This window comes from Oncorhynchus keta, chromosome 14, assembly GCF_023373465.1.
Source record: "Oncorhynchus keta strain PuntledgeMale-10-30-2019 chromosome 14, Oket_V2, whole genome shotgun sequence".
NCBI classification, from domain to species: domain Eukaryota; kingdom Metazoa; phylum Chordata; class Actinopteri; order Salmoniformes; family Salmonidae; genus Oncorhynchus; species Oncorhynchus keta.
This window is the reverse complement of record NC_068434.1, coordinates 23,179,675-23,193,813: the sequence shown is the minus strand read 5'-3', so window position 1 is coordinate 23,193,813 and position 14,139 is coordinate 23,179,675. Positions and strand designations below refer to the sequence as shown.

The following is a 14,139-nucleotide window of genomic DNA, read 5'->3' as shown; positions in this document are numbered from 1 at the left end:
CAGACGCTTTTATCCAAAGCGACTTACAGTCATGTGTGCATACATTCTACGTATGGGTGGTCCCGGGAATCGAACCCACTACCCTGGCGTTACAAGCGCCATGCTCTACCAACTGTGCTACAGAAGGACCCCACATCCTCATTCCCACTGTAAAAATTCATGAAAACAAAAATGTTTGCTCTTAATTGGTGGTTAGATTTAAAATCACATTTTAGGAAGACCAATTGTAGAAATAGGCAGGGTTTATGACTGGCTGTAGTAACTAATGATAAACGTACAGGTGAGGGCGCTGCTGTACCTGTTGGTCGGTCAAATAATGTAAACTTTACAAATAAACTAGCTTCTGAGGCAGAGAGTACCACAGTATGAGTCTCAATACCCATAAAACCTAGCGGTCAAACAAGGAAATGCAGTAGTGACAATTGTTTTTCCACCATTTATTTTTTCAATAGGGGATTTTAGAAACACACCTGTAGGCTTACCATGGTGTGGCATTTTGAGAACTGTGTAAATCTCTCTAGGACAAGGTGACATGTCAATATATTTGCCTGTATTTACCCCACAAAAATGAAATGCTAATTAGCTGCGGATGTGACTATCATAAAGAACTACAAATGACATGATGAACTGGACGAGGCTGCCGAATCGAGACGAAGGTATGAATCTCTGGATTAACTATCTAAAGTTAGCTAAATGTAGTAATTATTAAATAGGCTACATTTCTTTTAAATTGACAATTCTGAGAACTGTCTTGTGCAGGTTTTAAATTGACACGATACCAGTTAGCCAAGTTAGAGATAAAGTGCAGGAGCTTGCAGGGATTTGTAGTTTTGCATGAGTTATTTGGGTGTGCGAAACTTGACAGAATAGTTACAGGGTGTGTTAAGTGGTGGTGTCCCATCCTTTCAGGTTGTTGCCCTGAGGAAGGACTAAATACATTTAAATAGTGGAGTAGAGTGGTATTTTTTAATGATTTTATTTATTTATTTGTATTTTTGAGTGTTGTATTACATGGTAGGGTATTTGTTTCATTTTCTTCAAGTAAAGTATAAGGGAGCTGTACTAGTAGGTGGCGGTAATGCAACATTTGATGCCAACCACTGTTAAATCTCATTGAAGAATAATGTGTCTCAGTAAGGTTGTTTTTTTTAGCGTTCATAGCAATGGTTATGAACTGTACCACAGAAATGGAATGTAAATCACCGAAAATAGATGTTGTGGTGGCAGCTGCAGAGTATTTAGGTGTACGAGATTTTACTGACAAGTGTTACAAGGTGCGTTGAACAATAGTGTCCCGGTCTGGTGTATAGTAAGATTGTAGTGGAATAGTGGTGAGGTTTTAATTCATGGGTGTAGGGTTGGTTGGTACAATTTTTCTTCCCATTTCTTGTCACAAAGTGTAATGAATCCACACCAGAACAGTAGGTGGAAACACAGGGCTAGATAAAATAAATAGGTAAATAGGGAGGCCGGGCTGACACCAGTACAGTAGGCGGCAGTGTATTCACCTTTCAGTTGGTTGCGATTCGCCAATACAACGAAGAAGAAGCTTGGGAGAAGCGTGCAATTGCGGCCTGCAATTCGGGGCGTTCGAACTCTTCTTTATACTTCCATTTTTAAGCAAGGATAGGTGGGAGGAGAGGGCGCTCCAATACAGCAGGTGGAGTTAATGCACAATAACGTTGGTGGCCAGCAGCCGATAAACCTTACAGAAGAACAATGCGTGGGCGATACCGGTCGACAGGAGCTGTGTTCGAATAGTCATACTAACCTTAGAATTTGTGACGTAATTGAGTATATAGGATCATAGTATGTGTATAGTTAGTACGCCAAAAGTTCCCGGATATCGTACTAAATTCCCCAAAATACGAAGTATACAAGCAGTGGACACCAAGACATCAGTAGATTTATAATTGAACACATTTATGAAGATTTTACACTATTGTGGAGAGATGTACTGCTTGGATTCTTTACCTACGATAGAAATAAGCTGAAACAATTTTATGTAATAATTTCGTTATTCTTTTGGCCAAATTTCATATTCACAAATGTAAATTTACAAACAAAACACCACATTTTCTTAACTTACAAACATTTATTGAACTATATTTTAAGACAATTAAATACTCTGCTAACAAAAAAAGCTGCTAGAATTATGTGTATGTACGTCCCTTAAGGTCCTTATGTAATGTGATATTGTACCCCCTAGCCCAATTGTCCTTTGTATATTATTTATACATACTTGTGTTCCCACATGTACTTCCTGTATTGATTTGTTGTTAATAAAATAAAAATATATAAGCAGTGGACACTTTCCGTGCTTTTATGGACTATAATGCCGTTCACAAAATAGGCGTGGCTTTTCAGATTTTGAAGTAAATATGACGGGAAATATGCAGCGGAAGTTCTACGAGGGCGGATACAAGTTCATTGCTTTAACTAATTATGACAAATGATAAAATGTTGAGCAATGTAATAAAGTCACCACTTTTCAAATAAGTTACACGTTATGTATGACAATTTCTTAGCTACGCTATGCTTTGAACCGCATAGAATTACAGCAGTATTTTATTTATATTTTTGTATTATTATTCATTGTTTTTGTTTGCATTACAGCAGTATGTAAAGGTATGTTAGATACTGTTACAAGGTTAGTTGGCTACTAATACATCGAATTTACCAGGCAGTATATTAACTATATGCAATCTAACTACCCAACGTGTATTGATTTGATTATTCACGTCATTCTTAGATTAGTAGTATAGTCGCAGTGCGTTCTCAGTGGACATTGTTAATTATGTCTGTCTACTCCGATATCAGAGCACTATTGTCCGAGCGTACCAGAGCGCAGAATAACTGATTAATTTACGAAAGTTCAATATGGCCGGTGTCCGTAAACGTCGGCAAAGAAGCGTGATTAAATTGTTGTCAGCAGCAGAGTTCAGTCACCATCGCTCTAGATAACATGAAAACAGCCTACTAAGCTCTGCTAGGGCATGTAGAATGGTCAGAGTGAGGAACGCCCAGAATTGCGGGCTGCAGTTGCACACTATTGAAGCTTGGTGCTACATCATGTGCACTCTGGGTGCTCAAATTTTCCACAGCTGACTTGCCTGAGAGTTGTGTTTAACGATGTCATGCTATGTTTGTACAGTAACTGTGTAGTCAGCTAACTGTGTGTATATAAATATATATATATATACACGACAGAAACAAGACCATCTGACTTCAACTGGCAATCACGAAACAGGAGATGGACAAGGTAAGATTAAGGATGCAGTTTGTTATTGAGAAATGCCTATAGCTAGCCAAGCGAAGTAGCTAACTAGCTACATTCGCATGCTGAAACCAGGATGCTAGATAGCAACTGTTGTGTAATACTAAACTGCCATATGCCAGCCAGTTGTCGGTTTGTTTGATTGGACATGACTATCATGAAATTCAACATCGACGATTTTATTTCACGCCGAACGATTAACGTTATGTAGCTAGCTAGCTAAGATTGATAGTCGCTAGTACCGTTACATGTGCACGAGCTAGGCTAACCATAACAAACCAATTGAGCTTGAGTGGATGGGCTAGGTAGGCACTGACGTATTACTGTATCCCTGACTGGCGCACTACTGTATCCCTGACTGGCGCCACTAGCAATTGGAAGCCGAGATAGTTTTAACTGACTTGTTAAACTAACGTGTGTATTTGTGACGTTGCAAACCTAATGTCCTTGGCCATTGCACTTGTGTTGGCTTTGAAATTACTTCCCTTACCTGCTAGTGTTCACGTACACTTGTCGCTAACTTAGACATATATTTCCTTGTTAGTTACATTTCAATGTAATATTATTGGTTAATTTCTTATTTGCTTTGGTATATTGCAGCAGAGCAAATTGTCACCTGCAGTCCAGCCCTTTGTTCCAAAAGTCCAGCAGGAAGGGAGATTGGAGGCCCCTAAACAACTGACAACTTCACTGCCCCTGACACTACCAAACCCTTATCTGTTAGATCAAGGTTCTAGAAGGTAGGACTAATTCATTTATTGTGCCTTTTATTGTTTCCATACATTTCTCTAAAGCAAGTACTTGCCGGAGTTGGTGTAGGGTAGTGTGTTTTTAAATGTTAAACTATTTGGTATATTCTGTCATTGAGCGGAAACATAGCTATTTTGCCATTTGTCTTCAGTTTATTGCAGATTGCGTAGCTAACATGATTGTGGAGTGAACTCGTTCATTTCTAAATCTCCATCCAGGCATCAGGCTGGTAAGTCTACTTCAGGTGACGACTCGAGAAAGAGCCCCAGGCAGAGGCCATCAACCACTGATGGTATGCGAGGAGACGCACAGAGCAAGCATGGCTACATCAGCAGCCGTCGTACCAAAGGGACAACTGAAACCAGTGCATACACAGCTGGAGAACGACTCATACGTGATCAGCAAACAAAGGTCTGTTTAATACTGACCACTTTGAAACCAAACTAGAATATAGCTTAATACAAACAAATTGACTTTAATGTATATTCATATATCTCAACTGACCCCCCACAGGCATCAAAATCTAGTTCTGAGTTTGGTTCTCAGGACAATAACATGATCAGGACATCCTTGGATGCACCAAGAAGAGGTAATCACACATGTTGCATATAACGCACACATATTCATAATGTTTTGTTAATGGTAGATATCGATGTTCCCTCTAATTGTGCAACTTCCAGCGTGTGTTTACTGTGAACACTGAGGCTGTACCCGCTATAAGTTACAGTTTCAGACAGTGGTCAAGTAAGCTACTGCGCCTTTTGATCATAATTTAGGCCTTCCAGGGTGGCCTACCATCAAAAAGAATGGAGAAAATGTATCCCATAACATTTTAACATGGAAATAGCTGTTCTATCATCCAGCCTACAGTAGCAACCAATGTGTGGTGTTCAATGTAGTCCTACATTCCATGAGACTTTTGAAAAACACATGTAGGGCTTGACAAGGAGGTGACTGAAAATGTTGTTTGATGCAATAAACCACTTTACAAAATAAAATGCATTATTATTCCTATACTACTATTACAGAGAATAAGACAAATTATGATACCCTCTGCCTATTGACTACTTAGTTTATTCAAGACCGTCTCAAAATACTGCCACTTTAAGACAAAAAAAGCTCTTTACCTGACTCTCTTTTCAAAGATATCTAGAAATGTACTTGTGTTGTGCTCTTGTAGGACGTAATCACTCCCCCATTGCTGACTACAAATGATCTATAACTGGGCTAATAACTCTCACTAACTAGCAAAGGATGTGAACAAATGTGCTCACGTGGCTACATGCAGCTCTTGCTTTGATCTCAAAACAACCGCATCTACACATGAACTCTCAACACAGGCCAGATCAAAGTGAAAGTGTAGTTAAAACAGTGTAATTATTCCCTCAAAGGCAATCAAACAAGTGAAATTCAACGGTCCAGACACGAGATGTATGTGGCAGGGTCTACAGGACTACAAAAGAAAAGCTAGCATGTCATGGACGCCCACGTCACGCTTCCAGACAAACTAAACACCTTCTTTGCACGCTTTGAGGATAATACAGTGCCACAGTCGTCGCCCGCTAACAACGACTAACCATCTCTGCAGCACTCTACTAATCAAACCATTATGGTAGAGCGGCCAGACAGAAGCTACTCCTCAGTAAAAGGCACATGATAGTTTGCTTGGAGTTTGCCAAAGGGCAACTAAAGACTCAGTCTGTGAGACAAGATTTTCTGGTCTGATGAAACCAAGATGTAACTTTTTGGCCTGAATGCCAAGCATCACGTCTGGAGAACCTGGCACCATCCCTACGGTGAAGTACGGTGGTGGCAGCATCATGCTGTGGGATTTTTAAAAAATAAAAAATTAGCGACAGGGACTGGAAGACTAGTCAGGATCGAGGGAAAGATGAGTGAAGCAAAGTACAGAGATCCTTGATGAAAACCTGCTCCAGAGCAGTCAGGATCTCAGACCAGGGTGAAGGTTCACCTTCCAACAGGACAACAACCCTAAGCACACAGCCAAGACAACACAGGAGTGGCTTCGGGGACAAGTCTCGGAATGTCCTTGAATGGCCCAGTCAGAGCCCGGACTTGAACCCGATCGAACATCTCTGGAGAGACCTGAAAATAGCTGTGTAGTGACACTCCCCATACAACCTGACAGAGCTTGAGAGGATCTACAGAGAAGAAGGGGAGATACTCCCCAAATACAGGTGTGCCAAGCTTGTAGCGTCATACCCAAGAAGACTCTATGCTCTAATTACTGCCAAAGTTCATTCAACAAAGTACTGAGTAGAGTCAGTACTTGCATAAATGTTATATTTCCGTTTATATTACATTTGCAAACATTTCTAAAAAAACTTTTTGCTTTGTTATGGGGTATTGTGCATTATGGGGTGTATTGTCTGTAGATTGAGGGGGAAAAAAATATTTAAATCATTTTAGAATAAGGCTGTAACGTAACAAATTGTGGAAGAAGTGAAAGGGTCTGAATGCTTTCCGAATGCACTTTATATACGCTTCCATTTGCAATAAATGTTTTTTTTTTTTCTTTAGTGTGGTGTTTTATTTGCTTTGTCTGCAGGGGTTTTAGAGGGACCAGATCTGCCCCAAAGTCATCAGAGAGATCTGAACCTGCCCAGTTGGATCTTGTCACATTTGAGGTGAAAATGGCTGAATTCCCAGAGCTGGGTGGTTTGGCACCCGGCAGTCCTGCACTTCCTGCCCCACAGAAACCTGGAACCTGCTGGGGATCAGCCTCACCATCCCTCACCCCCCATCATCAGAGCTCAGTATGCACTAGTAAGGTAGGTCTACTTAGCTATAGCATGCTGTCATAATTTCATAAATTAGAAATAACATTTATCTTAAGAAATGCCATTTGATTTTTGGATCTGTAGACTACACCAGTAAGAAAAGGACAAAGACAGGACCCCAGTCGATGCACCGCTTCCAGTGAAAATAGTGATGCATCCTTGACTATCGCACAAGGTACTGGACCTTTTTTAAATTTAGCATTCAAAAGTAATGTAATGGTTTTTGCTGTATGCCATTAAGAAAATAATCAATGTACTTGACCCATTCAGCTCAGACTGTGGAGGCAGTTTCACAGAGCAGTGGCCTAGCAGTGACCTCCTGGGCCAATGTGGCCTCCCAGCCTCCAAAGAAAGTAATCCCCAAGAAAATGGTCAATAATGGCACTCCCTCCCAGGTACTGTGTGTGCTTGATGCAAATCCTACTGTACATCTCGATCTAGCTAAAGTGCCCCCTTGCTCTCAAACTGATATGTTTAAGCTTTGACGATTTACTGAGGTAGAAATTAAGTTGACCAACATTTTCACTTTTGAAGAGAATTTGACCTTTTGTCTTGTCCTTAATTAGAAGGAAACATCTGTGCAGCAAGAAGAACACGCCTCTGAGAAGAAGAAGAAAGGGAAGAAGAAGAAGAAGAGATCCAAAATGCCGGGTGAAGTCGGAGCGTTAGAGGAGTCTGAGGACCTGGTCATTTATCAGGAGCCACCCAAGTTTGAGGTGCAATAAGTAACAGTGCACATGTACAAATACTAAGTTTATTAGGTACACCCATCTAGTACAGTGTCGGTCCCTCCTTTGCCTCCAGAACGGCCTAAATTCTTCAGAGGCATGGATTCTACAAGGTGTGGCGTTCAAGCGTAGCTCAATTGGTATCAAGGGTCCCAACCTGTGCCAGGGAAAAAAATCCCCACACCATTACACCACCGTCATCAGCCTGTACCATTGACACCAGGCAGGATGGGCCCATAAAATTCATGCTGCTTATGCCAAATCATGACTCTGGAACCAGGATTTGTCGGACCAGGCAATGTTTTTCCACTTCTCCAGTGTTGGTGATCGTGTGCCCACTGGAGCCGCTTCTTTATTTTAGCTGATAAGAGTGGAACCTGTGTGGTAGTCTGCTGCAATAGCCCATCCGTGACAAAGACCGACAAGTTGTGTGTTTCGAGATGCTGTTCTGCACACCGCTGTTGTACTGCGCCGTTATTTGCCTGTGTTTGGCCTGCCTGTTAGCTTGCACAATTCTTGCCATTCTCTTCTTGCCATTCTCTTACCTCTCTCATCAACGAGATGTGCTGCTGACTGAATTTTTGTTGTTTGTCACTCCATTCTCGGTACACTCTAGAAATTGTTGTTCTGAGATACTGGAACCGGTGCTCCTGGCACCAATGATCATACCACGCTCAAAGTCGCTTAGGTCAATTGTTTTGCCCATTCAATCGAACAGTAACTGAATGCCTCTGTCTGCTTGCTTTATATAGCTGGCCACGTGACTCACTGTTGGTGCAAACTATTTTTGTGAACGGGGTGGTGTACCTGTTAAACTGGCCACTGAGTTCTATAGTTATGTTTTGATAATATGCTCAAAAGTGCTTTCCATTGTAGAGGGATATTTTAAAACACTTCAGGAGACCTCCCATTTATTTAACCTACCTAGGGAAGTCAATTGAGAACAAATTATTATTTACAATGATGGCCTACCCCTGCCAAACCCTCCCTTAACCCGGATGACGCTGTGCCAATTGTGCGCTGCCTATTTTTAAGAAATCAAATGTATTTATTAATAGAGCCCCTTTTACAACAGTAGTTTCTACAGTGTTTATACAGAAACTGAGCCTAAAACCCCACACTGATGATATTTAGTATCAAATCAATTGAATTTATTTGTTGACTGTTTATTTTCCTCCTAGGATGAAGAAGAGTTTCCAGACTTGTCTCTGGCCTTCGCTGGTTTAGCCAGAGTGCAAGGCCACAACTCGGTAGTGTTGAGCAACATTGCAAAACTTGTCAACAAGGAGGTAGGGAATTAACATTACTCTTGAAAATACAAACCAGAAGCATTATAAATGAAATGACAACTTAATTGAATCAATAATCAATACACATACATTTTTATTTCTGGTAAAGGAGGGTCACAGAGAAGGAACAGGACTCCAGCCAGGTGACCAAAACAAGGACAAAGCCACAGCAGGAAAAGCTCTGCCTTCAGAGACAAAGAAGGGACAGGTCAGCATTGAACTTTACTCATGATTTATAGGAAAATATTAATCTGATTCAGGCTGGCTTATTCTGTACAGACACTGTTCATGATGTTAGAAGAGCAGATAGCCTGAAAGTCAACGTCCGTTGTTGTGTAACTTTGTCCAAATGGTTATTCTTGTAAATGATGAAACCTTCTCATCAGAAAGCTGAGAAGACCAGTGGGAAGAAGAGCAAAGTCCCTGTGCAGCTGGATATCGGGAATATGTTGGCGGTTCTGGAGAAGAAACAGCAAACTCAGAAAGACAAGCAGGACACCAAAGGGGTCATCCTCTCAGGTTATATTACAGCAGAAAAAAACTTCAGTCATTTGTTATTTTTTATTACTCATGGAACTTTTACATGAAAAGTGCTTGAAAAATAGCACTGATGCTACCCACGTTTTGCATCATGCTATTCTAACATATCTTCAACACTTGTTGGGGCGGCAGGGTAGCCTAGTGGTTAGAGCATTGGACGAGTAACCGGAAGGTTGCGAGTTCAAACCCCCTTAGCTGACAAGGTACAAATCTGTTGTTCTGCCCCTGAACAGGCAGTTAACCCACTGTTCCTAGGCCGTCATTGAAAATAAGAATTTGTTCTTAACTGACTTGCCTGGTCAAATAAAACTTGTTACTATGTAGTTGGTGGGTCGCTACCTGTCGGCCATAAGAACGCACTAATCCAGAAGAAACCACGGACACAGGATAAGATAGCCCACAACCCCTTGGACTCGACCAGCCCTCTGGTAAAGAAGGGCAAGCAGAGAGAGGTTCCCAAAGCTAAGAAACCCACACCACTGAAAAGGGTGAGTCTCTCAAACCCCAGCTATCTGGAAATATGTATGGACTGTGTTATCATTCTCTAGCTTGGATTTACTCTGCCTTTCTTTACTCCCACAAACATTTTCTGTGATGATTAAATGTTTTTACCCTATTGAATGCTTTGCTGAATGGTGCACTGCTATTGGACGAGATCATGCTTGATAAGCCTTACTTTAGCATGCATTTTAGACCAATCTGTCTTTAAATACGTTTTTATAGTCCCGTACTCTACTGCCACCCTTTACCAGTATTGTTTTGTCTGTTCAATCTGCAGGTGATTCTCAAGGAGAGGGAAGACAGGAAACAGAACCGTTTGCTGGAGGAGCGGGCACTGCCACCTTCAAGTGAAGAATCCAAGATGGCCGGCGACATAACAGAGGAGCTGTGTGAGGCCATCGGCATAGACCAGGACCAGCATGACTCTACAGGTCAGACAGAACTTCACTTCATCATTTTTAGAGTAGAAAATGTACTTGGTGTAAGTATTTCTGACTAAGTTTAAGAGGTAATGTGTGTGTGATACTTCAGATGTAAGCAGCAGCCCTACTAGCCCCTCTGTGCTTGAGGAGCAGTCAGAAGTACATGGGGAGACTGAGGGGGACACTGAGGGGGACACTGAGGGGGACACTGAGGGGGACACTGAGAAGGAGACTGAGAAGGAGACGGAGGAGACTGAGAAGGAGACGGAGGAGACTGAGAAGGAGACGGAGGAGACTGAAGACCCAACCAACCAGTCTCAGCCACAGCCCTGCCCTCCCTTTCGACCCAAAATCCACAGCAGGAAATTCAGAGAGTAAGCCATCATGGTTTCCATTTCTTACACTGACAAGATAAGATTTTAAACATATACTCTTAACCATACTGGATGACACACACACCATTTAAATATTGTCTCCCAGTTACTGCAGCCAGGTGCTGAGTAAAGATGTGGACGAGTGTGTGACCAACCTGCTGAAAGAGCTGGTGCGCTTCCAGGACCGGCTGTACCAGAAAGACCCTATGAAGGCCCGCATGAAGAGACGTCTGGTCATGGGCCTCCGGGAGGTCCTCAAACACCTCAAACTCAGGAAGGTCAAGTGTGTTGTCATCTCCCCCAACTGTGAACGGATCCAATCTAAAGGTACAGTATACTCATTAGACTTAACTTCTACAACCTGGGTTTCCTGTGTTGACTGAGATTGCAGGGGCATTATCTCACCATTGTCTCTTTAGAATTGTTGCTTTTTATTGTTTATATTGTACATGCAAGAGAAAAATGACAATACACAGTCCTTGTAATGGAAGTAGATTTTAAGTAGATGAAATGAACTTTTCTCATGTTTTGCCCTTTTTTCAGTGTTTACAGTGCACAATGCTAAGGATCATGTATTCCCTCTTCCACAGGCGGTCTGGATGAAGCTCTCCACACCATCATTGACACCTGTCGAGAGCAGGGCGTTCCCTTTGTGTTTGCCCTCTCCAGGAAGGCCCTGGGCCGGTGTGTCAACAAAGCTGTGCCTGTCAGCCTTGTGGGCATCTTCAACTACGATGGAGCACAGGTATGGGCATTCAATCAAACTGGAGGCTTAGTAAGTGCTGCTGGACATTTTTGTTTAGTCTTAATGATACAATGTTGGAGATTTGAGTCACGTATTGCATGATACAAACCAGAGACTAAAAAGATCATTGTTCTCTTGAAACTGTTAAGTGGTGCGTGCATGGATGTGGTTACGGTTTGTCTTTGATTCTACAGGACCATTACCACAAAATGATTGAACTGTCGTCAGAGGCGAGGAGAGCTTATGAGGTGATGATAGAAAACTTGGAGTTGACATCACAAGGAGAACAAGAGAACCAAGCGGATCAGCTAAGCACTGGGCCACTGCCATCTCCACCAGCCTGCTCAGAAACCGAGGAGCCAGAGTACAGTAAGCAAACAAGTTCCATTCACTGACTGTCAAAAGCAATTTACATTACACTAAATACTTGTGTGGAATCTGCCATGACTGGAATCTCCTTCAAACATTTCCCTAGGTTAATTTCCATTTAGCTACATTCCTTGGCGATGCATGGGTGGCCTGATCTGGGCTTAGAACAGTTAGTGTAAATTGTGTCTTAGCTGATAAGAAAAACGGGTATTTACCAAGCCTGTTTCTCTGCTTAGTTTATGTAAGGTGGGGTACTAACTGAATGAAGGACTGCTCGATGATTTTGTTTATTTTCTCTATATCCCTCTTTCCTCAGTAAAACTGTGGAAGAAAATGCTGGAGAAGGAATGCAATCACAAGTTTTTAAACTTCGAGGAGCAGTTTAGCTCCGTTCCCAGGGCTAGTGACTGTAAAAAACAGATGGATGAGAAGAGTTGATGATGGAGACTGTGCCTAAAAACCCACTTGATGCCAGCGCTGACTGTCAGTCCTGAAGGAAATACTTGATGGCACGATGAACCCCCTGATGTTGCATCCCAAATGGCACCCTATTCCTTATATAGTGCTATATTTTCTTTGACCGAGCCCTATGAGTGCTAGGTTAGGGAATATTGTGCCATTTCCGATGCTGACAGATCAAAATTGATCTATTTCCTGGGACCAAACCAATCACTAGAAGTGACCATTCAGCATGTATTTACACTGCTCCATGATGACAGGTTTATTTACCTAATGTGCCTATATAAAATAGAATCAAAGTATACTTTAGCTGTGAATGTTAGATGAGCGACATGACCTCAAGATGTTCAGTTTTTTTTTCTGAAACAATGGAAATGCCACCAAAACAGTTTTGTTTTCTTGTTCAAATTAGGCATATTATTTCCTTTGTCAATCATGTGTGTACTTACTGTATAAGGTTGAGAGTCAGTGATTGTTTCTTTGAGGCTACACCAGTCAACAAATGTGCTGTCATATACACTGATATGAACTTTGGTCTTTGACATTATCCAAACAATAAAATTATAATTTTATTCATAAGAGACAATGTTGTCTTTAAATAATTGTCAATACCTAATGAAGGTTATATCATTTTGTAAATTTACTTTGTTACATTCATGTGCAATACTTTAATAGCATTTTTAAAATTGTTAAATGTCTTTTATAACAGATATTAAAATAATTATGGTTCAGTGATCAATAATGATCTGAAGTGATGTACAGTGCCTTGCGAAAGTATTTGGCCCCCTTGAACTTTGCGACCTTTTGCAACATTTCAGGCTTCAAACATAAAGATATAAAACTATTTTTTTGTGAAGAATCAACAAGTGGGATGACATTTTGGATATTTCAAACTTTTTTAACAAATCAAAAACTGAAATTGGGCGTGCAAAATTATTCAGCCCCCTTAAGTTAATACTTTGTAGTGCCACCTTTTGCTGTGATTACAGCTGTAAGTCGCTTGGGGTATGTCTCTGTTTTGCACATCGAGAGACTGAAATTTTTTCCCATTCCTCCTTGCAAAACAGCATGAGCTCAGTGAGGTTGGATGGAGAGCATTTGTGAACAGCAGTTTTCAGTTCTTTCCACAGATTCTCGATTGGATTCAGGTCTGGACTTTGACTTGGCCATTCTAACACCTGGATATGTTTATTTTTTAACCATTCCATTGTAGATTTTGCATTATGTTTTGGATCATTGGCCTCATTGGATCATTGGCCTCTTGGCTGCATCTCTGATCAGTCTTCTCCTTGTATGAGCTGAAAGTTTAGAGGGACGGCCAGGTCTTGGTAGATTTGCAGTGGTCTGATACTCCTTCCATTTCAATATTATCGCTTGCACAGTGCTCCTTGGGATGTTTAAAGCTTGGGAAATCTTTTTGTATCCAAATCCGGCTTTAAACTTCTTCACAACAGTATCTCGGACCTGCCTGGTGTGTTCCTTGTTCTTCATGATGCTCTCTGCGCTTTTAACGGACCTCTGAGACTATCACAGTGCAGATGCATTTATACGGAGACTTGATTACGCACAGGTTGATTGTATTTATCATCATTCGTCATTTAGGTCAACATTGGATCATTCAGAGATCCTCACTGAACTTCTGGAGAGAGTTTGCTGCACTGAAAGTAAAGGGGCTGAATAATTTTGCACGGCCAATTTTTCTGTTTTTGATTTGTTAAAAAAGTTTGAAATATCCAATAAATGTCGTTCCACTTCATGATTGTGTCCCACTTGTTGATTCTTCACAAAAAAATACAGTTTTATATCTTTATGTTTGAAGCCTGAAATGTGGCAAAAGGTCGCAAAGTTCAAGGGGGCCGAATACTTTCGCAAGGCACTGTATAT

The 14,139-nt window shown here is 41.3% G+C and overlaps 1 protein-coding gene across 2 annotated transcripts; it reads left to right on the top strand.

Annotated features, from left to right (window-relative positions):
* The first annotated feature begins 426 nt into the window (after positions 1–426).
* On the top strand, positions 427–14,011 carry LOC118393011 (selenocysteine insertion sequence-binding protein 2-like). Of its 2 annotated transcripts, XM_052461348.1 has the most exons (19): positions 427–656; positions 3,211–3,262; positions 3,878–4,017; positions 4,246–4,438; positions 4,541–4,617; positions 6,597–6,819; positions 6,913–7,003; positions 7,099–7,223; positions 7,395–7,544; positions 8,738–8,845; positions 8,955–9,053; positions 9,232–9,364; positions 9,710–9,873; positions 10,164–10,317; positions 10,418–10,682; positions 10,789–11,009; positions 11,273–11,427; positions 11,622–11,796; positions 12,113–14,011. In XM_052461348.1, the coding sequence occupies exons 2-19, from the start codon at positions 3,254–3,256 to the stop codon at positions 12,232–12,234; spliced, it is 2,604 nt and encodes an 867-aa protein (XP_052317308.1). In that variant the 5' UTR covers positions 427–656; positions 3,211–3,253; the 3' UTR covers positions 12,235–14,011. The 2 variants fall into 2 exon arrangements, with proteins under 2 accessions (XP_052317308.1, XP_052317307.1); XM_052461347.1 differs by lacking the exon at positions 427–656 and having other exon boundaries at positions 2,900–3,262.
* Positions 14,012–14,139: the final 128 nt, after the last annotated feature.